We start from the raw sequence: 24,820 nt of genomic DNA on the forward strand, positions 1-24,820 counted from the left end.
TCAATGATGTTCCAACAAATACCTTTTTAGATGACTAAAGATCGACGTCTTCAACCTTAAAACTTTGAACCGAATAGAGTCACACCCCACTAAAATATCTTTATACAGGGGCTTCGATGACGCTGAAGCCTGTTAACGGGATATACACGATCATTTATATTAATACAATAATGTAGGAAACTTATTTTCTGCCTTTGCATTCATCCATAAATCAATATTTATACAAGATGCATGATGTTTAAATATGGAATATATCATCTCTATCAATATAATGATATGCTACTATTAATACAATGATATGAATGATATGCAAGCTATCTTGTACTAATAAAATTGATCGTGTATATCCCGTTACATTCCACCGTAGTAGGAGCCAGGGGCGTTTTTTAGAAGGGACAAGCGGGGGCAGCCGCCCCCAGTGGATTTGTAATTTTCAGTGTAAAATTTTTGGATTTTTCGACTTTGTCCCCGGTGGATTTTTTTTTTGCCCCAAAACCTACATATTTTGTCCAAAAACCTTCAAATTTTGCCCAAAGATCTCTAAATTTTACCCCCAAAAAAATTTAAATTTTGCCACAACCCTTCAAATTTTGTCCAAAAAACTCCATAATTTGCCTAAAAACCTCCATTTTTGCCCCAAAACCTCCATATTTTGCCCAAAAAAATTGTGACGGTTTTAAATTTTTTTTGTCCCCGGTGGAAAAAAATCCTGGTACCGCCACTGGATGGAGCGGGAGTAGAACGATCGCTCAAATTGGTTCAAAACTATGACTTTTTTTGTCTTGAATTTGGTTGCACTGATTTATAGTCGATAGAGGTGCATATCAAAACCTTCATGGTAAAACCCTAATGGACCGGGCAACGATGTAATCAGGCTGGACTAATACTAATCCTCTAACAAAGCCGAAGGGGAATAAACCGTAGCAACAATGATGGATTTCGGATTGGCCACCTCAAAATTAAAAGTGGCAACATATATGGATCGATTTATCATTAACATTATTACTAAAACAGCTGGACCAATCAGGTTTTAGCTAACTTGATGATATAATTTATAATGGACTTTTTTTGCTCCGTTGGTCCTTCAATTATACACGAAATTGCAATCCGAGTCCCTCAAGTTTTTTTTTTGAATTTTCGAGTCCTTAAAATTGCAACATTTTGCAATCCGAGTCCCTCCGTCTAACTTCCGTCTAAATTGGCCGTTAACCTTTGACATGTGCCATGCATGTGAGGGTAAAATCGTCTTTTTACTCTTTTCTTTTACTTGTTTGCTTCGTTGGTCCTTCGTTTATACACAAAATTGCAATCCGAGTCCCTCAACTTTTTAATTCGAATTTTTATCTGTTTTTTTATCTTTAATTCATACTTTTTATCTTTGAATATGATATTTTCACACTTCACAACCTAATAAATTTAGTTTATTTTTCTCTTATAATTCGGGCTGAAATTCATCCCCAAAAAATTAAACCACAAATGCACACCAAATAGAACACTACTTAATCATCTTCTTTAACAACTTTAACAAAGTAAATCAAAACCATGAAATCTGCTTTATGTTTCCAATTAGTTCCAATGACTACTTCGTTTCTTCCGTATCATCTGCCAATTAACCTCAGATTACCGGTTTGTTAAAAATTCAATCTTTTTTGTACGTTATTATATACTTGTATATGTATCTATATATGTTCATGATTGTTGTGTTGTATTACAGAGCTTACGACGTTCGAGCTTTGATGAACAACAAGGTATTAGAAAAACCATAATTAGAAGTTGTTATGGGTCTGAAGAAATTGGGCCTCTTGATGGCTTTCAGTTCACACCCACCAAAATTTTTATGGAAGAGGTAAGTTTTTTGTGCCAAAATTTATAATCTTTTGTTGAAAAGTTTGCATCTTTTTGGGTTAATTTTGTAGGAATATAAACTATTTCTGGAATTTGTGAATTGGGTTTTATGGGGTTCAAATAAATTGCAATTTTAGGCAATTGGAGCTGAATATGGAGAAGTTGGTTATTCGTATAATACTTTATTATGATTATTTTATGTTCCCTTAAATGATCAAAATCGCCTGATACTGAAAGTGATTACTAGATTATTGCTTTTTAAAATTTTGATACGACAAAAACAAATCCAAACGCAGAATCCTACTTCTCGTTTTGTTACAGCTGATCATCTTGTTCTATATTTTAAAGCATGATCAGTTTGTGTAAGCAATCACAAACACCCCCTTAGCAGTTTTGATGAGGAAGGTTGTAAACCCTGATTATGTTCCATTTCATGTGACACTATGCAGGACTTTTTAAACGATAGATTACAAGAGGGTTTTCTAAAAAGAATTCGATATGCTATGAAACCTGATGAAGCTTATGCACTAATTTTTTCATGGGATAATGTGGTGGTAAGCTCCCTATTTTATTTGTTATTTATTTTGAGAAGTCAGTTTTATGCTTTGAATCGAAACAGAAATGGTGAACTTTAATTGTATATTGCTTTGGTTAAGATATTTAGCACTATTTTATTCGAATTATCAACCTGTATTTGCTTATTGGGCATCAGGTGGGTACTCAAGCTTTGAAGTTGAGTGCTTGGAAAGAACTTGCACACGAAGCAAACAAGTAAAAGAAAAGAGTAAAAAGTTGAGGGACTCGGATTGCAATTTTGTGTATAAACGAAGGACCAACGAAGCAAACAAGTAAAAGAAAAGAGTAAAAAGACGATTTTACCCTCACATGCATGGCACATGTCAAAGGTTAACGGCCAATTTAGACGGAAGTTAGACGGAGGGACTCGGATTGCAAAATTTTGCAATTTTAAGGACTCGAAAATCCAAAAAAAAAACTTGAGGGACTCGGATTGCAATTTCGTGTATAATTGAAGGACCAACGGAGCAAAAAAGTCTTTATAATGTTTGTAGTTAATAGTTAACTATATTTAGATGATTGGCTATCAAATCTCAAAAATGCAATCCTTGAAAGTTGATATGTTAAAAGCAGAGCCGGCCCTAGGGTAGAGCGGAACGTGTGATCGCACTGGGCATCACGAAATCAGGGACATCAAATATTTAGGATCAGTTTTTAGAACATGCAGAAGAAAATTTGAAATTTTAAGTTAAGACCACATATATTGCAGCGTTTGTTGCCTTGAATCCGCCCACAAACGCCCCACAAACGCCCGGAATGGGGCGTTTGTGGGCGTTTGTGTTGGGGCGTTTGTCAAGCGAGCACGGACATAAAAATGTGCGTTTGTGATTTTTTTTTTCTTTTTTAATTTTTTTCTACCTTTTTCACCACTTTTTAACCCAACCTTCAATCATATTTTGACACATCACCCACAAACGCCCTTACAAAAGCCCCCATTACAACTCCCCCCAAAATGTCATGGCCCAGTCATAGTTTTTCCCCAAAAAGTGCAACTCTACCACTCCACGTCACAGTCACCATTATCTATGGTCTAAGTTTTAATGGAGGTTGAAGGGTTAGAGAAGAAAATGAATCAGGGAAAAATGTCTTGGATTTCTAATTCGTGGGGCCTTTAGTTAGTGTAATCTAGTACTAGTTCAAGTATAAGACAATTGTGAGCCCTTTAGTTAGTGTATTGATTTTCTTTTGTTACACCCATATAAATAAATTGTAAATAATACGGAGTCGTACTATTTAAAAGTTACGGAGTATGAGATTACAACTCATGACTTCATGGGCTCACATTTGTAGTAACTATTTTTTTTACTTCGTATCATTTTTTGTTATTTTTATTATTCTTTTGGTTATATATGATATATATAGAGTAATTTTTTACTCCTTATCATTTATTTTAACTAAAATAGTGAATACTATAATAAATGTTAATTCATCGAAAGATGAAAAAACCGAACAAAGTACTTTCTATCATTTTAAGTCTAACATTATATGAGACTTTAATACATAAGTTAACACTGCATAATCATATATTTTAAGGTCTATTTATTTAAATTTTTTAACTGAAAAACACACAAAAATTCCATTTTAAGCAATTTATTTTGATTTTATAATTTCAAGTTTATCGTTTAAAATTTGAAGGGTATATTTAATCTTTCCGTATAGGGCATCAATATTTTCAAGACCGGTCCTGGTTAAAAGAAAAGATTGAGCTAACTACGTATCTTAAGAATTTGCAAGTAAGAATTTGCAAGGTTATATAATAGATACTTTAACTTTAATATGAAGAGATTGTGCCAATTATAGGGGGAATATGATATGATATGACAAATTACGTAAATTCATATGTCAATATTAGTTGGAAAACTAAGTTTTATGATCAATTTTATGGATTGCGTATTACTTATATACTATTTCAACTTTAATATTATAAATAACATACACATACACTTACATATGTACATCATAATATAATGTATTAATTTTACAGGTTGATCATCTACCTGAAAATGCTTTAGAAGTAATTCAAAAGTTACTCATTAAAAGACAAAAAAATAATAATAACATTATTCACAATTCATGACTATCTAAGAAGATTAAAAGATTAACTAATATGTGAAAAACTCGACTAAAAATAGTAACTTGTTATAATTCAGTAGGCTTATAACTACCTTTAGTGGTTTGTTCTTGACTATATGCTACTTAAAATAAGAGAGAGTAAAAGAATGATATATGAAATATATTCTATATGTGCATCTTATGCAAATCACATCCTCTGGTATTTATAATACAATAATTTACTGTGCAGTTAGGTAGAATAATAATACATTCGTGATTTGCTCAATATTTGTCAGCCACATGTGTGTTGTCTTTATCACAACACTCCCCATTGGATGACAAATTGTATTAAAGAGCAACTTAGTACTGTCTCGTTAAAAACTTTGCTAAAAAAAACCCAGTGGGAAAAAACTTTAGCTAAGGGAAAAAGAGTGCAGCATAGAGTTGACTCTCCCTTAAGTAGACATCGTTGAGCTTTTACATCTTTTGAACATGCCTCATGCCAATATTGTGAACATGTGTTATGAAAATAGCAGTTGAAAGTGCTTTGGTGAAAAGATCGGCAGAGTTTTTACTGGATTGAACATATCTCATTTCAATCTGGTTGTCTTTGATGAGATCTTGAGTGTATGAGAAGAATTTAGGAGGTATGTGTTTCGTTCGGTCACTTTTGATATACCCTTCTTTCATTTGTGCTATGCAAGCTGCATTATCTTCATATATAGTTGTTGGGATTTTATCGTGTTCTAGTCCACAAGAATCAGTAATGAGTTGTATCATTGATCTCAACCAAAAACATTCCCGAGTAGCTTCATGTAATGCAATCACTTCGGCATGATTTGATGATGTTGCAACAAGTGTTTGTTTTTGAGAACGCCATGATATTGCGGTACCTCCATTTAGGAATACATATTCATTTTGAGATTTAGCTTTATGTGGATCAGATAAATAACCTGCATCTACATAACCAACCAAAACTTGTTTTGATTTGTTAGAATAAAATAATCCTAAATCAGTAGTTCCTCGAAGGTATCGACATATGTGTTTGATCCCATTCCAGTGTCTTTTGGTAGGAGCTGAGCCGAACCTTGCCAACAAATTAACTGCAAAAGAAATGTCAGGTCTTGTACAATTTGTAAGATACATAAGAGCTCCAATTGCACTAAGATATGGTACTTCTGGTCCCAGGATATCTTCATGATCTTCACAGGGACGAAATGGATCAGTGTCAACATTAAGTGATCTAACAACCATAGGAGTACTTAATGGTTTTGCCTTGTCCATATTGAAACGTTTTAAAATCTTTTCCGTATAAGTTGTTTGATGTACAAGTAAACCACTAGCCATATGCTCAATCTGCAAACCATGGCAATATTTGGTTTTTCTGAGATCTTTCATTTCAAATTCTTTCTTTAGAAGTTGAATGGCTTCATGGATCTCTTTATTTGTACCTATGATGTTAAGATCATCAACATAAACGGCTATGATCACATATCCGGATGTTGTTTTCTTAATGAATACACATGGGCAAATAAGATTATTGGTATACCCTTTGCTTATCAAGTAATCACTTAATCATTTATAGCACATGCGACCCGATTGTTTCAACCAATATAAAGACATTTGTAACTTGATTGAGTACATTTCTTTGGGTTTTGCATTGGTTGCTTCTGATACCTTAAATCCTTCAGGTATCTTCATATATATATCACTATCAAGTGATCCATATAGATAAGCAGTCACAACATCCATGAGATGCATTTCTAAATTTTTAGAAACTGCCAGGCTGATTAAGTATCTAAAAGTAATTGCATCCATAACAGGGGAATAAGTTTCATCATAATCAATTCCCGGTCTTCGAGAAAAACCTTGAGCTACAAGTCTAGCTTTATATCTTGTAACTTCATTTTTCTCATTTCTTTTTCGCACAAAAACCATCTATATCCCACAGGTTTCACATCTTTAGGTGTGAGAACGATAGATCCGAAAACTTTTCTTTTATTGAGCGATTCAAATTCAGCTCGTATTGCTCCTTTCCAATGATCCCAATCATGTCTATTTTGACATTCCATGACAGATTTTGGTTCTGGATCATCATCATCATTCATAATGTCATATGCAACATTATATGAAAATATCTCATCAAGATTTTTCATTTTATTTCGGTTCCATAATATTTTTGAATGTGCATAATTGATTGAAAATTCCGTATTGACATCATCAATCTCCTCTGCAGAAGGAGTATTGATTTGTGGTTCTTCCTGAACACTTTCTTTTACCTCATTATCAGATGATTTTCTTTTTCGAGGATTTTTATCTTTGGAACCAATTGGTCTCCCACGTTTCTGGCGTGGTAAAGACTCAAGAGTGACATTATTGCCAGCATTTGGAATTTCAATTCGAGCTGGAACATTTGCTGCTGGTATATATGATTTAGTCACTCTTTTTGTATCTGTCTTAGCATCAGGTTATTTATTCGCAAGTTCTTGCATATGCATTATTTTTTGAACTTCGATCTCGCATTCTTTTGTGCGAGGATCAAGATACATTAATTGAGGTTCACACCATGAAACGTCATTTTCTTTATTTTTTATTTCTCCCCCTAATCTAGGGAACAATGTTTCATTAAAGTGACAATCAGCAAAACGTGTTGTAAAAACATCACCCGTCATGGGTTCAATATATCTTATGATTGAAGATGTTTCATATCCAACATATATTCCCATCCTTCTTTGAGGACCCATTTTAGTGTGTTGTGGCGGTGCGATAGGAACATAAATCGCACAACCAAATGTTCTAAGGTGGGAAATATTTGACTGATGGCCAAAAGCAAGTTGCAAGGGAGAATATGTATGACTTGCACTTGGTCTAATGCAAATTAATGATGCAGCATGTAAAATTGCATGACCCCATACAGATACGGGGAGTTTTGTTCTCATTATCAATGGTCTAGCTATTAATTGCAATCATTTGATTAGTGATTCGGCTAAACCATTTTGTGTATGCACATGGGCAACAGGATGTTCAACAACAATCCCAATAGACATGCAAAAATCATTAAATGCTTGAGATGTAAACTCACCAGCATTATCCAATCTCACCCTTTTAATAGTATAATCAGGGAAATGTGCTCTCAATTTAATAATTTGAGCAAGAAATTTTGCAAATGCCATATTTCGACTTGATAATAGACACACATGAGACCATCTACTAGATGTGTCTATTAGGACCATGAAATATCTAAATGGTCCACATGGTGGATGAATGGGTCCACATATATCACCTTGAATTCTTTCAAGAAACAATGGTGATTCTTTTTCAACCTTAAGAGATGATTGTCTTATTATCAATTTTCCAAGTGAGCATGATGTACATGGGATAAGTGCATCATGAGGGATCTTTTGATCCGTCAATGGATGTCCATGAGTATTTTGAATTATTCTTTTCATCATTGTTGATTCTGGGTGGCCTAATCTTTCATGCCATAGATTGATCATTACAGGATCACATGCCTTTTCATTACCTACCATGTGTGCTTCTGGTACATTTATATATGTATAATGTAAACCAGAACTAAGTCTTGGTAGTTTTTCAATCACATGCTTCTTGTCAGTGATATTTAAGTATTTATCATTTTCTGTAGTCACTGACTAATAATCATATCCATTTTGGTATATGTCAGAGAAGCTTAACAAATTTCTCTTTGACATGGGAGAAAATAAGGCATTTTTTATCAGAAAATTTGTACCATTTGGTAACATGAATTTTGCCTTTCCCATTCCTTTTATTAAATCCGCATGACCTGATATAGTATGTACCGTTCCTTCTGTTGCTTTAAAATCAGTGAAATATTTTTTAAATTTGAGTATAGTGTGTGTGGTACCACTGTCTGCAATACAAAGATCCCCACCATTTGACTGATTTTGCACTCCAGTAATGTACATCATGAACTTCAAAATATGAGAAACAAATAATGAACACATATTTCATCAATATATTACATTCAAAATATGTTATAAACGAAAGTACATAATAAGGAAACATATAGTAAAGTAGATATGGTATAGATTGTAAATCTACATCCATTTATTTGATATGGACATATAATAGAAAATTTATTCATTAAAGTAGTCACTTGTTGGCTCAGTGATTTTTGTATCAAGGTCATCCACAAGGTTTGCCTCTTTTCCTTTTCCCTTTAGGGATTCTTGATATTGATTAACAGAATATTGATTTGTTCGACAATTCTTAGACCAATGTTCAATTTTACCACATCGATAACAAGAATCTTCAATATTCTTTGAAGAGCTTCCTTCAACATTATGATTTGTGGGATTGTATGGTAGTTGAAATTTATAATTTTGTGGATTATTATTTCTTTGTCCACGACCACGACCACCGTAACCATTATGACCACAACCACCACCACGACCATTACCATAAGGGTGATTTCGAACATAGTTATGATTTTTATTATTGTTATGGTAATTTCCATGATGATGATTTTGGCCAATATGACCACGACCTCGCCCACGTCCTCGTCCAGGTGTATTTCTTTTATTATTATTATTATTGTTAATAGCATTAGCTTCAGGGAATGCTAGCGCACTCGTAGGACGAGATTCTAGATTCTTCATCAGTAATTCTTTATTCACTTCTGCAACTAAGAGATAAGTTTGAAGTTTGGAAAAAGTTTTGTAATTCTGCAATCTTAAATTTTCTTGCATAGTTATGTTTGCAGAATGCATTGTGGAGAAAGTTTTCTCCATCATATCAGCATCACTTATTTCTTGGCCACATAATTGAAGCTTTGAACGGATCTTGAACATGGCCGAGCTGTATTCACTTACCTTTTTAAAATCTTGGAACCTTAGATTTCTCCATTCTTCCCTCGCAGCTGGGAGTAATATTTCCTTTTGATTATCGAATCTACTCTTGATACTTTCCCATAAAACATGTGGATCTTTGATAGTGAGATACATATGTTTTAAGGTGATATCAATATGTTTGCGAATAAAAGCAATTGATTTTAATTTATCTGGATCAGAACAAGTATTGCTTTCTTTTAAAGTTTCTAGAATACCCAATGATTCAAGATTTATTTCTACATCCATGACCCATGATGTGTAGTTTGTTCCTGATACGTCTAGGGCATCAAACTCAAGCTTTGATAAGTTTGACATTTTCTATTTTCAGAAAGATGAACAACATAAATTATAATCATAATCAATTTCTAACAACATGAAATTAGAATCATTTTAAATTCATAAGTAGCAAACAACAGAATAATGGTATGATTACAAATAATAAAACCACAAGGGCATGATAGAATATAGGTTCACCCGGTGGTATATTAGCAACAATGATGATAGTTAATATGACCAATACAATAGGAAAAATTATCCTTGTGTGAATCATCTTTACAAAAACTTTTTGAGAGTGGTAATCTGAGAAAATGAAGATTGATTTGTGAAAATGTGAAAACGGAGATGTTTATTTTATATTTGAAAAATATAGTCGTTGTAACGTCGTCAGTTGACGTTAACAACCGTTATGTATATATGACCGTTGTAACGTCGCTAGTTGACGTTAACGAATGTTATGTACTCGTTATTTTAATAAAAGAATTTTATTAGTATAAATATGATTACTATAAAATACATTTAGTATAAATATGTTTAGTATAAATACGAAGATTAAGAGAATAAACATATTATGCATAAATAATAAATTTAAGAATAAAATTAGTATGCATGAAATAAATAATGATTAATTGCATAAATAATCATAAATGTTAGATAATATAAATATATATGTTAGTGAAGTTAATAAGAGTTAGATTACAGAAATATAATTCAGGCGGTATAACCGACCATATATAACATACATATAAATGTTAATGAAGTTAATAAAAGTTAGATTACAGAAATATAATTTAGGCGGTATAACCGACCATATATAACATAAATATAAATGTTAATGAAATTAATAAAAGTTAGATTACAGAAATATAATTTAGGCGGTATAACCGACCATATATAACTTAAATAACATTAGGGGAATTGACTCAAATACACTTTTTTAAAAACTTTTATAACAAAATATATATTTTTTTTAAAAAAAATTGTCAATTTACACCATCAGGGCGACCAAGAGTTTGGTCGACCACCATTATAACATGGTTGACTGCGTAGTCGACCAACTCTAACAAGGTGGTCGACCGACCGTTACAAGGTGCTCGACCACTCTTATTCGCACAAAATTTTGGTCGACTACCATTATAACATGGTTGACTACGTAGTCGACCAACACTAACAAGGTGGTCGACCAACCATTACAAGGTGGTCGACCATCCATTACAAGGTGGTCGACCAAAATAAATATATAGTACGCGTATGAGTTAAAAGCTGTCACCAAATGAATATTACCTAGTACTCCGATAAAATAAATATTGCTTAGTGACTCAGTCATCCAACAAATTGTGTCCATATTTACGTTTCAAGCTGATTGGATGTCATCCACCAAATTTTTGGGATGTTTTTCATCTTTTATTATTTTGGTCGACCACCTTGTAATGGTTGGTCGACCACCTTGTTAGTGTTGGTCGACTACGTAGTCAACCATGTTATAATGGTAGTCGACCAAAATTTTGTGTGAATAAGAGTGGTCGACCACCTTGTAAAGGTCGGTCGACTACGTAGTCAACCATGTTATAATGGTGGTCGACCAAACTCTTGGTCGCCCTGATGATGTAAATTGGCAATTTTTTTTAGAAAAGTGTATTTTGTTATAAAAGTTTAAAAAAAAGTGTATTTGAGTCAATTTCCCATAACATAAATATAAATGTCAGTTATGATGATAATAATATTTATCTTACTAATAAATAATAGAAGATATCGTTAAAGAATTTTTTTTATTACCTTGATTATACGGAGAACTTCGTGCAGATAACGTGTTATAATTCAGTAGGCTTATAACTACCTTTAGTTGTTTGTTCTTGACTATATGCTACTTAAAATAAGAGAGAGTAAAAGAATGATATATGAAATATATTCTATATGTGCATCTTATGCAAATCACATCCTCTAGCATTTATAATACAATAATTTACTATGCAGTTAGGTAGAATAATAATACATTCGTGATTTGCTCAATATTTGTCAGCCACATGTGTGTTGTCTTTATCACAACACAACTAAAAAAGTATCATTATCGCATGTAAAATTATATATCAAACCTATTATTGGGGATCGATGTTTATTACTACGTAGTACTACTTTTAACTTTAAGTAAATTATAATATTTATTTTTATATTTTTACAAATTCAATATTTGCAATGTTTGATTATTTATTTGTGTGGAACGAAATGACACAAACATTAGTATTATCAGATCGAAGATTAACTAAATAAAACTTTATGACATAAACTCGTATTTCGCTTTAACTTCTGGACTATTTGATTGTTTATTTATTTGGAACTTAGTGTCACATACATTAGCATTATCATGATCCAAGATAGTTCGCATATTCATCTTTAACTAATTTAGTTAAAAAAGGAAAAAAATATGACTGATAAAAATTGATTGTGTACCTGATGTTGCACGCTCTAAAATTATTGTTCGACAACGCCTTCATTAGATCACAGATAACGGGAGCGTTTATCTTCCTTCCCATTTGATATGGCACCCACAAATGCTCACGAACGCTTGTAGTTGAACGTTTGTGCTTAAAAATATTTTGACGTTTGTGTTGGGTTTTATTTGTTTCCATTTATGTGGAAGTTATCCAAGCTCAAGCTCAACAAAATTAGGCCCAATGGTTGTTTGACTTGGTCAACCATCAGAGGCATCTTAATTCAAATCAAGTGCAGCTGTATTCAATTCATACGAGAGAGAGAGAGATAGAGAGAGAGAGAGAGAGATCAGATAGAGATCAAGAAAAAGAGTGAAAAACACATTTCCCGTCTACAGTGACAGCAGGTCAGAAAAGAGACGATCCCCGGAGATCCGACCGTTGAATCTTCACGATATTTGGGCTGTGTCTTCCTGACATCAGTGCCAACATTTTCAACCGTTGAATTCGTCTTAAAAGGCCCGTAGCTCGTGATTTCACTGCTGGGTTAGTAGCAGTTTTTTGGGGTAGTGTTGTTCATCTTTTGTCTTTAATATTTCATATACTTGTTGATTATTGTTGTTCAAGAGTATGATGATGTTGTATACCTCTAGTTGAGCTAGAGAAGGATTATTGTATTGCTCTCTTGTTGATGATAGTGGAACATTAAGTGGCTTACGAGTCCCGTGGTTTTTACTCTCGAATTTGAGAGGTTTTCCACGTAAAAAGTCTCGTGTGTATTGTGTGTGCTTGATTATTTCGTATTTGCTGATTTGGGACAGAATTGGGGCTGATTTGTGGTGATTGTGGTATATCTTATTTGTTATTTTCCTCACGGGTTCATACGGGTCGGAAAATATTTGTCAAACGGGTTAGTTTTTGCTTTGTAGATTGCCTGTTGTGATTTATTTTCCCTTCAAATTGGTATCTAGAGCTTAAGGTTATTTGATTGACTTGTGTGAAAGATGGAACCTAATACAAGTAAGATGATTAATTTAAATGGTTCAAATTATCATGTTTGGAAAGGTAAAATGGAGGATCTTCCTTATGTGAAAGATTATTATTTACCTGTTTTTACTGAGTATGCTTGAGGGTAAGTCTGAAGCTCAATGGAAAATTTTGCATAGACAGGTATGTGAGTATATTCGGCAGTGGGTTGATGATAATGTAGTGAACCATATTACTGGGGAGACTGATGCTAAAGCCTTATGGAAAAAGCTTGAACAGTTATATGAACGAAAGACTGGGAATAACAAGTTGTTCTTAATTAAACAGTTGATGGGTTTAAAGTATCATGATGGGATTCCTATTACAGATCACCTAAATGCATATCAGGGTATTATTAATCAGCTTGCAGGAATGGGTATCAAGTTTGAGGATGAGGTTCAAGGTCTCTGGTTACTTGGTACGTTACCGGACTCTTGGGAGATTTTTAGGACATCTTTGTTCAACTCTGCACCAAATGGTATTATCACCATGGAATTGGCTAAGGGTAGTATTTTGAATGAAGAGATGAGGTTCCTCTTCACAGTCAGATATCTTGGTCAGAGAAATGCGGGGGAGAAGTCATAGTAGAGGTCATGGTAAAAGAGGCAAGAATCGTAGTTCAAGAAAAGGAAAGTTTTCTAATATTGAGTGCTATCATTGTCATGAAAAAGGGCACACAAAGTGGTATTGTCCACATTTAAAAAATGAAAAGAAAAAGACATATGACAAGAATAAACAAAAGAAAAGTGATGGTGGTGATGATGATAAGGTTGAAGTTAACGCTATCACGAATGAATTTTTTTTTAATCACATTATGATATGATCAATCTTACTCATGATGACACGAGTTGGATTGTTGATAGTGGTGCTACATGCCATATTGTAATATGTAGAGATCACTTCTCATCTTACACTTCAGGTGACTATGGATTTGCTAGGATGGGTAATTCTGGGTTATCAAAGATCGTTGGTATTGGAGATGTTTGTTTGAAATTTGACACGAGAATGGAGTTAGTTTTGTATAATGTAAAACATGTTCCGGATATGAGACTTACTGTTATTTCAACAGGCATTCTTGATGATGATGGTTATTATAACGGTTTTGGTAATGGTATTTGGAAATTAACTCTTGGTTCGATGATAGTGGGAAGAGGCAAGAAAGACTCAAGATTATACATAACGCGTCCGAAGATCATCCAGAACATTGTTAACGCAGTGGACAATGTTGATTCTACCGAGTTGTGGCATAAAAGACTTGGCCACATGAGTGAAAAACGGATTTCTATTAAGAAGAATGTGTTGTCGGGTGTTAGTGATATTAATTTGAGTAAGTGTTCTCACTGTTTGGAAGGGAAACAGACCAGAGTTGTGTTTAAGAGTCATTCTCCTTTTCGAATGGAGAACGTACTTGATCTAGTACATTCGGATGTGTGTGGGCCTATGAAGACTAGGACACTTGGAGGATGTTCCTACTTTGTTACATTCATCGATGATCATTCCAGGAAGGTGTGAGTTTATACCTTAAAGTCAAAGGATCAAGTATTTGAAAAGTTTAAGGAATTTCATGCACTAGTTGAAAGGCAAACGGGGAAGAAGCTTAAGTGTATTTGGACTAATAATGGCGGTGAATACATTGGGAGATTTGATGCTTATTGTAAGGAGAATGGTATTCGGCATCAAAAGACTCCACCAAAGACACCTCAGTTGAATGACTTAGCAGAGAGGATGAACAGAACTTTGGTTGAGAGAGTTAGATATTTGCTTTCACATGCAGGGTTGTCCGATTCCTTTTGGGGTGAGGCTTTAAATACGGCAGTTCATATTATTAATCTAACCCCTTGTGTACCTTTGCGTTATGATGTTCCTAACAGGGTTTGGAGCGACAAAAATATTTCTTACTGTCATTTACGAGTCTTTGAATGTAAAGCATTTGTTCATGTTCCCAAAGATGAAAGGTCAAAGCTTGATATGAAGACTAAGCCATGTATATTCCTAGGTTATGGTGAAGATGATTTTGGGTACAGGTTATATGATCCAGTTCAGAAGAAAGTCGTACGAAGCCGAGATGTTGTGTTTACAGAAGATCAGATGTTAAAAGATGTTGATAAGACAGATTCAGTTCCTCAACCTAGTGCTGATCTTGTTGATTTGGATCCAGTTACTCCACAACATGTTGGAGATGATGTTCATAATGATTAACATGGTACTGATGATGATTATGCTCCGGAGCAGGTAGAGATTCCAGTACCAGATGTGCCTCCATTTGTCCCACTTAGGTAGTCTACCCGAGACCGTCATCCTTCTGTTAGATATTCTGCTGATGAATATGTACTACTCACTGATGGGGGAGAGCCAGAGTGTTATGCAAAAGCTATGAAAGATGAGCATAAGAAAGAGTGGGGTGAAGCCATGCAAAATGAGATGAATTCCTTACATGAGAACAATACTTATGAGCTGGTGAAGTTACCTAAAGTCAAGAGAGCTTTGAGAAAAAAATGGGTATTCAAAGTGAAGATAGAGGAGCTTACTTCACAACCAAGGTACAAAGCTAGGTTACTCGTTAAAGGATTCATCCAGAAAAAGGGTATTGATTTTGATGAGATTTTCTCCTCGGTCGTGAAGATGGGATCTATTCGAGTGGTTCTTGGGTTAGCTTCTAGTCTTGATCTTGAGGTTGAACAGATGGATGTCAAGACTGCTTTTCTTCACGGTGATTTGGATAAGGAAATCTACATGATGCAACCTGAAAGTTTTCGGGTTAAGGGTAAAGAATATTATGTTTGTAGACTTCAGAAAAGTCTATATGGGTTGAAGCAAGCACCGAGACAGTGGTATAAGAAGTTTGAGTTGGTTATAGAAAAGCAAGGCTACCAAAAGACAACTTCAGATCATTATGTTTTCTTTCAGAGGTTTGGTGATGATGATTTCATCATATTGTTGTTATACGTTGATGATATGTTAATTGTTGGTAAAAATATTAAAAGAATTGCGCAGTTGAAGCGAGAATTGAGCAAGTCTTTTGCTATGAAAGACTTAGGGCCAGCAAAACAGATTCTTGGCATTCGTATTTCTAGAGATAGAGGTGCTAAGACGTTACATATATCACAAGAGCAATACATTGAAAATGTGCTTAGTAGATTCAACATGGAGAATGCTAAAGTGGTTAGTTCCCCTCTTACTAACAACTTTAAGCTAACAGATAGAGATTGCCCTACTTCAAAGGAGGATATTGAGGAGATGGACAAAGTTCCATATGCTTCAGCGGTTGGTAGCTTGATGTATGCTATGATGTGTACTAGGCCTGATATAGCTCATGCAGTAGGTGTTGTTAGTCAGTTTATGTCAAATCCGGGTAAGAAGCATTGGGAAGCAGTTAAATGATTATGAGATACTTACGAGGTACTTCAAAGTTGGGTATCACATTTGGAAATGGAGAGCCGATGCTTGTTGGTTATACAGACTCAGATATGGCAGGAAACAAAGATAACATGAAATCCACTTCTGGATATTTGATGACCTTCGCAGGGGGAGCAGTTTCATGGCAATCAAAGTGTGTTGCATTGTCTACAGCCGAGGCTGACTATATGGCAGCAACATAAGCGTGCAAAGAACTATTATGGATGAAAAGGTTTCTACAAGACCGTGGGTTTAAGCAATCACGATATGTGGTTCTTTGTGATAATGAGAGTGCGATTCATTTGGCAAGAAATTCTATGTATCATAAGCGGACAAAACATATTGATGTGCGGTATCATTGGATTAGAGAATGTCTTGAAGATGGTTTGTTTGAATTTGATAAAGTTCATACCGATGATAATAGTTCCGACATGTTCACAAAGGCTTTAGCAAGTGAGAAGCTCAAGGTATGTTGCTCGATCTCCGGGATGGCGAACTCTTCCTCATAATTGAAAATGGGAAGATTTGTTGGGTTTTAATTGTTTCCATTTATGTGAAAGTTATCCAAGCCCATGCCCAAAAAAATTAGGCCCAATGGTTGTTTGACTTGGTCAACCATCAGAGGCATCTTAATTCAAATCAAGTGCAGCTGTATTCAATTCATACGAGAGAGAGAGAGAGAGAGAGAGATCAGATAGAGATCAAGAAAAAGAGTGAAAAACACATTTCCCATCTACAGTGACAGCAGGCTAGAAAAGAGACGATCCCTGGAGATCCGACCGTTGAATCTTCACGATATTTGGGCTGTGTCTTCCTGACATCAGTGCCAACATTTTCAACCGTTGAATTCGTCTAAAAATGCCTGTAGCTCGTGATTTCGCTGGTGGGTCAGTAGCAGTTTTTTGGGGTAGTGTTGTTCATCTTTTGACTTTAATTATTTCATATACTTGTTGATTATTGTTGTTCAAGAGTATGATGATGTTGTATACCTCTAGTTGAGCTAGAGAAGGATTATTGTATTACTCTCTTGTTGATGATAGTGGGACATTAAGTGGCTTACGAGTCCCGTGGTTTTTACTCTCGATTTTGAGAGGTTTTCCACGTAAAAAGTCTCGTGTGTATTGTGTGTGCTTGATTATTTCGTATTTGCTGATTTGGGATAGAATTGGGGCTTATTTGTGGTGATTGTGGTATACCTTATTTGTTAGTTTCCTCACGGGTTCATACGGGTCGGGAAATGTTTGTCAAACGGGTTAGTTTCTGCTTTGTAGATTGCCTGTAGTGATTTATTTTCCCTTCAGTTTGTCAATGAAAAACGGACGAGTTTTGAGGCAATTTTTATATTTTTTATTTAGTTTTAGATCTTTTCCTTCTCTTTTCATCACTTTTTAACCCACTTTTCAATTATGTTATGCCACATCACGCACAAACGCCTTCAACAACCTTCCCCATTACAACTTCATATTTAACACATCACAAGTATGATTAAAGAAAAAACTTTACATCCACTTCACGTCAGCATTACCATTATTCGTGATCTTAAGTATGTTGGGGCGTTGTGGATGTGTCTGTGTCATGAGGGATGTGTCACTCTTAAATTGTGTCAATTGAAAGTTATTTAAGTAGCTAATTAAAGATATAAATTTAATCGAATAATATATTAAAAAATCAATCAATTGATGTAAGTTTATCAATTGTTATATATATATATATATATATATATATATATATATATATATATATATATATATATATATATATATATATATATATATATATATATATATATATTCAAAATCAATCAATTGATATAAATTTTATCGAATAATATATAATAGAAATAATATTTAAAGTTAAAAATTAGATGGAAAACATCTTCAAAATGAAAACAAGACAATAAATTAGCACACAGCACAGTAGCATCTAAATTTTTTATTTAAATAAAAAAATCTACAGAGTTATCTTATCATTCATGACATGACCGAATAGTTCAATTCCAGTTCCACTTTGTATTTGTACATATGTGTTCTATCAATGTGAATGAATGGATCGTTAGAAATTTATCAAACTTTAGGGACAACCCTCCAATGATGTGAATCCTATCCTATCCTATCTTCTTGAAATATTAGAGGTTTTAGAGATGGTCCATTATTAGCAACAAAACGTCCACAATGAAGTTAATGGGTTCACATTGAATTTGTCAAACTTCAAGTTCCTATGGCGATTCACACAAAAAGTAATTCAAATGTCAAAAATATAAAAAATGATTGTTGTCAAACTGATGTGTCATAAAAAGACAATTTGAGTTACTTTTCCTAACTCCATCATCTCCCTCCCACCACTCTCGGAATTAACAAAAACCTACCATCCATCAACCACAAAAATAATCACCAATATATCAAACTATACATTATCAACCAAATATTAGCTTTAGTTATTATTAATCTGTTGAACAAAATGAATATTTACCACTTTGTATATATGCTCACTGTTGTAAAAAACCCGATTACTCGCCGATTAATCTCCGATTAATCATTTTAAAGAGCAATCCGTTCCGATTTTCCAAATTCCGTTTAGTTAATCGGTCGACGTCAAATGATGGGTTCAAATCAAAATTGATAATCAAAGTCGGTCAAAGTCAAAATTGGTCAGTATTTTAACATGAATTTAAGCTAAAAATTTATACTTTTTAAACAAAATGAACAAATTTTTGACAATTTTCTTAAAGTTTATGTTTGTGTTTATGATTTTCTTTTATATTTATACATATAATTATTGAAATTTAATATTTAAATGTATAAAGTACAGTCCGATTATTCTCTGATTAATCCCAGAATTGCCGATTAATCCTTCCAAAGTCCTAACCGATTAATCCCCGAATAGCGAATTTTGCAACCTTGTATATGCTTAAGTGAAGTGATAAAAAACGCTTATCATCAACTTTTGGCACATGAAAACTTATCATTAAAACTCTCTCTCTTTGGAACGACAACTATTATTAATATTAAGTTATTAACTAGTAACAACCTCACATTGGGTCTAATGGTAATTGTTCTAATTGCCTTTGCGTGTTATTATATGTTATATTTATAATTGTGTGTTTATAATTATTTAATCATATAGTTGAGACCAGTCCATGACAAGGGTCATGGAATAAGTTTGTTTATTTAAATTGGATCTCGTATGGACCACTTAATGAGGTGTTTCATATTTTTGAAAACAGGTAAATACCTGTGTGTTACACGGAAGAGATTTCCTTCCAATAAAGGAAACCCTTTTAGCTTAAAACCTCCGCTTCTTCTTAGTTTCTTTTTTTTGAAACTTTACCTATACGCTTACTGTTGACATATGTTTATGTAATAGTTTAGTGGCGCACGGTTTTAATCCTTGGATGTAATGTATTTACTAGTATTTACCATGGTAATAATGTAACTTATGTAACTTGCGAGGTTTTCATATATAAACAACCTCCCCACATCTTTTGTAGTTAGTTATCCATTTGCACCTACAAACTTTATCTTATTCTCTCAAGTGTTCTTGCATAACTAATACCTATAACCCACTAATCAAATCACAAACCGGTCGATCTAGGCTTCTTTAGGGACCAACAATTGGTATCAGAGCGGGACTTGCTATCTTGCTTGTAGATCCAAGGATTGAAGCCTCTAGATTCGTGTTTTGAAGTGATTGGTGTTCTTCGGTTTAGGTATCACGTTTTCTTCTTATTTGGTCACTGATTTGCTTGATTATCTGTTAAATATATTTGTTTTCTCTGCTTGAAATATGTCTAAAATACTTAACATGAACTGAAAAATCTCACGCCTTAACTTAGTTTAATCTGGTTCTTAAAGATCTATGCATGAAAACTTACATCTAATTCTAATCTGTCGTGTTTTTTCATTTATGTTGAAGTATGTTTAACATGTTTATCTCATGAAAACGATATGTATGTCAAAATGGTATGAAACTCATGTAGTTTTCTGTTAATTTAGTGCTTAGTTCATGTACTTTGTTCATATTTCATGCTTGAATGTTCATGCTTCTGCTGTCATGACTGAGTTACTATGAATTTGTCACTTTATACCATGATTTAATCGAAACTTGCATGATTATAATCACTCCATATGTGTTAAGGTTAATTAAAGGTCCTACATTTACTTGATTCATTGCTGTTTTGCCCTCAAATCCTGCTAATTCTACTTAAAATTCATTTAATTTTCTTAAGTTTTCTCCTAATTCAGATGCTCGAAAACCCCTTCTGGGTTTGATTTTGCTCGAAAACCTCTCAGGGTTTCATCACAACAGTGAAACCCTAAGGTTTTTGCTCGAAAACTCTGTTCATTTTCCCACTTGTCGAGTCAGTTTTGGCTCCAAATCTTGGACCCTTAGTCAATACCCACCGAATTGCTATTACCCGATAGATTTTAGAAGTGAAAATGACATGTCCTTGACATAATCCCTTGATTTATGTCACAAAGGACAAAGGACTTGTCCTTTTGTGCATAAGCTTGTACTATTGTGTAAGAATTCACGTGCATAGGTTTTCTCTCTCTTATAAGTCAAACTCTTTGAACTTATCAAACTGATTAAAGTGTTTTCAGTCAAAATTGCTCGAAAATAGTGAGGATAGTGAGACTTTTGCTTGAAAACAGTGTGTAAATTGTTTCTTTGCTCGAAAATTGTGTCCTAAAATTTAAAAGATTGTCTGATAACAGTGGTTTTTACTGCCTGAAAACCTTGGGCGAAAAATCTCTTGCTGCTCGAAACTCTTAGACTTTGTCTCCTAGTGCTCGAAAACTTAGCTGTCAGAAAACCTGGTTTTGCTCGAAAACCACCCTGTCTAGAAGGCTTGGTTTTTGTTTGAAACCCTAGTTGTCTGCTCAAAAATCTTAAGTGCTCTAGAACTAGGATAGTGCTCGAATACTTTGTCTGCTCGAAATCTAGGTGCTTGTTCTCATATCTGCTCTAAGACTTTCTCTTCATAACTATATTGTTTCTGCTCGAAAACACATTCTGTCTTGAAATTTGGATTTGCTTAAAAACCACTCTGTTCTTAAAAGTGGTTTTACACCAAAACCCTAATTTCACTATCCAATTTTCTTGATTCCCCATTCTCAAAACCTCCTCTCTTTTGCACCAACCAGTTTACAATCTTAGTTAAGATGGCTACTGCAAACCGTGATGCTTTGGTCGTGGGCTCGGATACTCGTCCTCCCATGCTGTTCGAGGGATTATTTGACGAATGGAAAGGAAGATTTGACAACTTCATCGATGGAAAGGGAGAACAAACCAAATACCTCTGGGAGTCATTTCTCAATGGACCTAAGATCTCACTTCATCCTGACACCGGCGCGGTTCTAAAAACCTATGAACTCCAGGGTGAAGAAGCCAAGAGAGCTCAAGCCGATATTGAATCCAGGTCCATTATCATGCAAGCTCTTCCTCATGACATGTACAAATCCGTCAGCTCTCTAAAATCCGAAAAAGAACTTCTAGATGAAATCACTCGTCAACAGGAAGGATATAGCCAATCCGACCAGACAAAACTTGACATAGCTCTCGCAATGTATGAGGACTACTTTCAGAAACCTAACGAACCTCTAAAGGACTGCTACAGACGTTTCTGTGAGGTCATTAATGAGCTAAAAAAGATTGGAGTAAAAAAGGAAAATCAAGAGCTGAACATGAAATTCCTGAAGAAACTGAATGCCACCTAAACAACATACGGAAACAACTTCCGTACCTCCAAAAACACTAAGAAGTACAACATCCATGAAGTTATAGGAAAACTAATGAATCATCAACCTGATGTTCTAGCTGCCCAAAACCCTATTTCCAACCTTGCTGAAACCAGTGATCCAATGGCTCTGTTTGTTAACAAAAGCTCCACCAAAACCCCTTCCAACCGCTCCAACTCACTCAAGGCAAAACAAACTATTTCCTCTGATGAGGACACATACTCTGATGTTGATGAAGAATATTGAGATCTCGTCAAGGCTGCCGTAATGTTCAGCAAGCAACTGAACCTCAGGAGATCATCTGAAAGTTTTAGTAAAAACAACAACAATCGAACCTCATCCAGCTCCTCATACTACAAAAAACCCGAAAGCTCAACCACTCAATACCGGGTTCCTGACAACAAGGACCCCGATAATGTTTGTTTCAACTGTGGTAAAATAGGTCACTTTGCACGAGAATGCAGACTACCCAAACGAAAGGATGCCGAGTACTACAAGAAAAAGATGTTGCTCGCCCAAGATGCCGAAAAGGGGAAGGTCCTCAAAGCCTCAGATGATGTTTGGCTAAACTGGTTAGACAGTGAACAGGAGCCCGAACGAGCTAATGTAGTGAAACTCACCAACATGAATCGTGCTCCTGACAATGTTTCTTCCGATGATGAGGAAGAGGTACAACTTTACACCGACATAATTCATGAATATTATAATTCTGTAAATAACAGCTCTGAATGTGTTCCTGATGTATTGCATGCACCCTCTAAGAAACCTAATGACCCACCTGTCCAAATTAATGTGTCCATTAGAGATGAACCTGCTTCTAATAATCATGATAAAATGCTCCCTGAATTGCCTGATATGTATGTTGACAACTTTGCTAAAATGAGTAAGGACCTTAGATCTCTTTCTAGTCAAGTTAGTGGACTACAAAATGAGAACCATAGGATAAAAGCTGAATTGAAAATCAAAGTGTCAAACAATGCATACCTAACACTTCAGAAGGATCTAGCTGAAAAGGTAACACAATTGAAGGAGCTAGAATCTAGTGTGAGACCATTACGGATAGAAAGGACAGACTTTAGGTTAAGAAATGAAGTTCTTATTGAGAAAATAGACAATGCTGAGAAAGAAATTAAAAAACTCACTGCCTCTAAGAAAACTCTTCTAGATACCTTAGAATAAAAGATAAGAGAACCCCTTTTCGACCTTGCTAAGAAAACCTCTGAATGTTCTAAACTTGCTGCACATAATCTAGAGCTTCAAACTCGTCTAGGTCAATTTAAAGAAAAGCTCTACAGGACAGAACAGTCTAAGGTTGTTTTAGCAGGACATATCTCGAATCAAACCCTGTTCATGAATTGACCAAAGGACTCCTTCCGTGAAAACAAAGGACTAGGCTTTGAAAATCCTCTCACCTTGACCAATATGGCCAAAGCTGAGCCTTGTCTATATGATAGTAGATACTTGATGATTGGCCTACCTTCACGACTCACATTTGCATCCAACAGTGAGGTTGAGGAAGCATTGGCTAAAAGATCAACCAAAATGAAACGAGAAATTGCTCTAATCTATGATAAAATCAACGCCCTTTATTTGAAAAAGAAAAACTCATTTTCACATGAAAGTTTACCTTATTTTTTTAATGAGAGTGAAAGTTCGGAAGGTTAAAAACGTGTTGTCTACTTACCAACCCTGGTCTTAGAAAAATACATCATCAGTTTAGAAAAAGGAACTTTTCGAAAATAAAATGAAATCTTTTGACAATGAACGAAAATTTCTGATGATCATAAAGGCCATGCAACACCAAATCTCACTCCATGTGTCCACAAATGATCAACTTGCTCATGATGTGCATGAACTTCAAAAACAGATTGCTAGTCAAGCGACTACTTTCTGTGAAATGATTTCAAAGTCCAAAGCCCCTCAGAAACCGCCACCCTGCCATCCTGAAGAACCCTCAAATGCCCTTACTGATTCTCTCAGGAAAGAAATCGTTGACTTAAAACTTGAACTAAAAGGCTATAAGAAACATGTTGCTCTTATTGAAAAAGACAACATTGATTTGCAAGTAAAAGTTTTAATGAATCGTGATTTTGAAAAAGCCGAAAAAAATTTTGGTCCAACATTAACACAAGACTATTCAAAACAAAAGGAATCAAAATCAACGTAAGAGAAATTTGTACCATGGGTACCCACTTATTCTCAACGAGTTCTTCCCCCACATCACCAAGGTGTTCCTTACACTACTGTAGTGAACTCAAGGAAACCTGTCATTCCAGCTGTCACCATCCTAAAAAACCCTAATCATGGCCCTCGTTTAGAGATGATTGTCACTAAAAGGGGTGCTGATCCCAAACCACCACATTCTGCAACCTTGATGAGAAAGCCAAACAACCCTGTTCGAAGAATAATCCAAGAACATGGTGTGTATGACTACTCAGCAAGAAAAGTCCATAACCACCCTGTACCGCCTATTCCAGACAGGAGGGGTGGTTCAAGCAGCCCTCACGTCCACCGAAATATCAACCACTCTAACTCCATCCAGAGCAACAGTGGTAGACCATTGAAACACAACCCCGAATCCATCAGACATCCGCAACCACCAAATCTCAACTAT

The 24,820-nt window shown here is 34.8% G+C and overlaps 1 protein-coding gene across 1 annotated transcript; it reads left to right on the forward strand.

Annotated features, from left to right (window-relative positions):
• The first annotated feature begins 1,454 nt into the window (after positions 1-1,454).
• Positions 1,455-3,108, forward strand: LOC139850527 (uncharacterized). Its single transcript, XM_071840098.1, has 4 exons — positions 1,455-1,626; positions 1,715-1,846; positions 2,295-2,399; positions 2,558-3,108. The coding sequence occupies exons 1-4, from the start codon at positions 1,543-1,545 to the stop codon at positions 2,618-2,620; spliced, it is 384 nt and encodes a 127-aa protein (XP_071696199.1). The 5' UTR covers positions 1,455-1,542; the 3' UTR covers positions 2,621-3,108.
• The last annotated feature ends 21,712 nt before the right edge of the window (positions 3,109-24,820 follow it).

This window comes from Rutidosis leptorrhynchoides, chromosome 5, assembly GCF_046630445.1.
Source record: "Rutidosis leptorrhynchoides isolate AG116_Rl617_1_P2 chromosome 5, CSIRO_AGI_Rlap_v1, whole genome shotgun sequence".
In the NCBI taxonomy this organism is placed as follows: domain Eukaryota; kingdom Viridiplantae; phylum Streptophyta; class Magnoliopsida; order Asterales; family Asteraceae; genus Rutidosis; species Rutidosis leptorrhynchoides.